Here is a 2,601-nt window from a genome sequence, read left to right as displayed (position 1 = left end):
TGAGCTATGATGCACGGACACGGACACGGCGATACGGCAAATTTTGAAAAATAAGGACACGAGACGGCATAGACACAGCAATTAAATAATTAATTAAAATTTATATTTAGGCATTTTTTAAAATATTTTTAGACATAAAATACATTTATGTCTAAAAATTAAATTATGTAACAACTACAAATAAGCAAATTAACACCCAAAGTAATACAATAATATACATAAAGTGTTTAGAGTACAAACCAAACTCCAAAAGTTTAAATAGGCTACATTCAAGTATTCAACATCAAACTACAAACATAAAAGGAAACCAAACTTTAAACTGTCAAGATTACCATAAAACAAGAAGTTCAATATCAAACTAAAAACATAAAAGGATAACTAAAAACATAAAAGGATCTCAGAACAACAACATCATCATCGTCATCAATATAGTCATCATTCTCAACAAGACTTATCTCCATCTCTGGCTCATCTAGTGTGAGATAAGCAATCTCAAGCAACCCAGGTCCTCCAAATGGTTCATTCCAAGTATCTCCACTAATGTCCCACTTCTTAGAGTTTCCTTTAGTGTACTCTTCTCTCCTTCTTGAAAGAAGCCAAAGATTAGAATGAACAAACACTAAATCTTCAGCACGTTTAGGAGTAATTCTATTCCTCCTCATACAATGGATGAAGCCATATGTACTCCAATTCCTCTCAGCACATGATGATGAGCAAGGCTATCCAAGAAGCTTTAGAGCTAAAGTTTGAAGCATTGGCAACCTGGACCCATAATTTGACCACCAAAGCATTGGATCCAAGACCCACCTATCATCCATGTTATCATCATCATAAGCCTTAATTCCTGAAAACAAACCAAACTCCATAGTAACATTCTTCCTATCATCAATATCAGGAAAAAATCTTTTGAGGCACTTGTTTCTCTCCGTAGAAAGTTCAGCATCCTTGTGTGGCGCAACACGACCTCTGACTTCCTCAAGCCATTGATTAGTATAATACCTAGTTAAAAGCAAATTAGAAATGCCTAAAGAATATTAAAAAAAAAAAGAAAAAAAAAAAGATTAAAGAGATAGAAAAATTACTTTGGATTCAAGGAATGGGCTAGGCAATAAAGTGGTGTGCAATTTTTAGTCCACCGTTCAATAAGTATAGCATGTACCACATCATAGAATGGAGACTCCTCATATTCTTCCTTGCCTTCCTGCCGGTATATTTCTTTCTTCACATTTTCTATCATGGAATCCCACATTTCATATACCTTATGGAGAATGGGTGCATCCGTGTTAGCCACTCGAAGCATCTCATAAATAGGTCCTGTGAATCTCAGAATATATGCAACCTTGTCCCACCACAAATCATTCAAAACATAATCCCTCACAGTTTGAGCTTTTCCTACATCATCTTCTCTATATGACATCCATTCCTCACTAATGACCATATTTCGAAGATGCTATTTTACTTGAAACAATCTTTTAAGCATGATGATTATTGAAGCAAATCGTGTTTCAGCAACAGCAAGTAACTTCAAAGGGAAAAATGAATTAAAAATTGCTAATCTCATAGAATGATTTGTGATAAAAATACGAATGAAAGTTGCCTCATCTGAAACTTGTGCAATCCAGTTACATTCATTATATGCAACCTCATTCTGCAAAGAATTCTTAGGTGCACATATATTCTTCAAGGCCAAATTGAGGGTATGCACAACACAAGGTGACCAAAATATATGAGGATATTCAGCTTCAACAATAGATCCTGCTTTCATAACAGATGCATTATCAGTAATAACTTGGACAATATGAGTATGTCCAACCTCACCAATGACCTTTAGAAACAAATCAGAAATGAAGTGCTTGTCTTTGTACTCTTTGGTACCATCAATGGATTTGATAAAAAGTGGTCATTTATCTGATGTAGCCATAAAATTGATAAGTGGCCTTTTTTGTGGATCTGTCCACCCATCACTTACTATGCTTAAACCCCTTTCTTTCCAAGTGTCTTTAATTGACTTCAACAACTTCTCAATATGTACCTTCTCTTTATGCAACAAAGTTGTTCTTAATTTATTGTAACCCGGAGGAATATAGCCCGCTAAATTATTATTACATGCAAATTTGATCATCTCAGTCCAATACGGATTCTTAACAAAGTGAAAGGGTAAACCAGCAGAATAAAATGTCCTAGCAATAAGAGAATCTAATTGCTCTTGACATTGATTGTTAAAACACATCTCCAAAGTAGGATTCCCAACCCCTTTTTTTCTGAAAAAATGGATGACTTGTAGCTGTACTACTGAGAGTAGGACCCAAATGAGGACTACTAGGAGAATCAGACGGTAAAGACACTAGCTTAGGCTTCTTCAATCTACGCGAAGATTCCTCATACGCATCTTCTAATTTTTGCATTTCATTTAGATACTCATCTCCAACCTTACCACATGGTTGTATTCCACAATTAGACAGTTTTAACAAGTGTGCCTTCACCCTTGAATAAGACCCCTTAAAAAAAAATTCACAATAGTTACATTTGAAAGTAACATTCCCACCACCACCAGCTGCTTTTTCTAACTTAGTAACATATTTCCATAGAGGAGCAACTGTC

The 2,601-nt window shown here is 35.1% G+C and overlaps 1 protein-coding gene across 1 annotated transcript; it reads right to left on the bottom strand.

Moving 5' to 3' along the window:
* Positions 1 to 206: 206 nt before the first annotated feature.
* LOC142626847 (uncharacterized) lies at positions 207 to 1,526 on the bottom strand. Its single transcript, XM_075800555.1, has 2 exons — positions 1,083 to 1,526; positions 207 to 999 (listed from the first exon to the last, which is right to left on the bottom strand). Exons 1-2 carry the CDS (start codon positions 1,436 to 1,438, stop codon positions 720 to 722), a joined length of 636 nt encoding a protein of 211 aa, XP_075656670.1. The 5' UTR covers positions 1,439 to 1,526; the 3' UTR covers positions 207 to 719.
* Between the last annotated feature and the right edge of the window lie 1,075 nt (positions 1,527 to 2,601).

Source organism: Castanea sativa, chromosome 3, assembly GCF_040712315.1.
Source record: "Castanea sativa cultivar Marrone di Chiusa Pesio chromosome 3, ASM4071231v1".
In the NCBI taxonomy this organism is placed as follows: domain Eukaryota; kingdom Viridiplantae; phylum Streptophyta; class Magnoliopsida; order Fagales; family Fagaceae; genus Castanea; species Castanea sativa.
The sequence above is the reverse complement of the archived record's forward strand: the minus strand, read 5'-3'. Positions and strand labels throughout refer to the sequence as shown.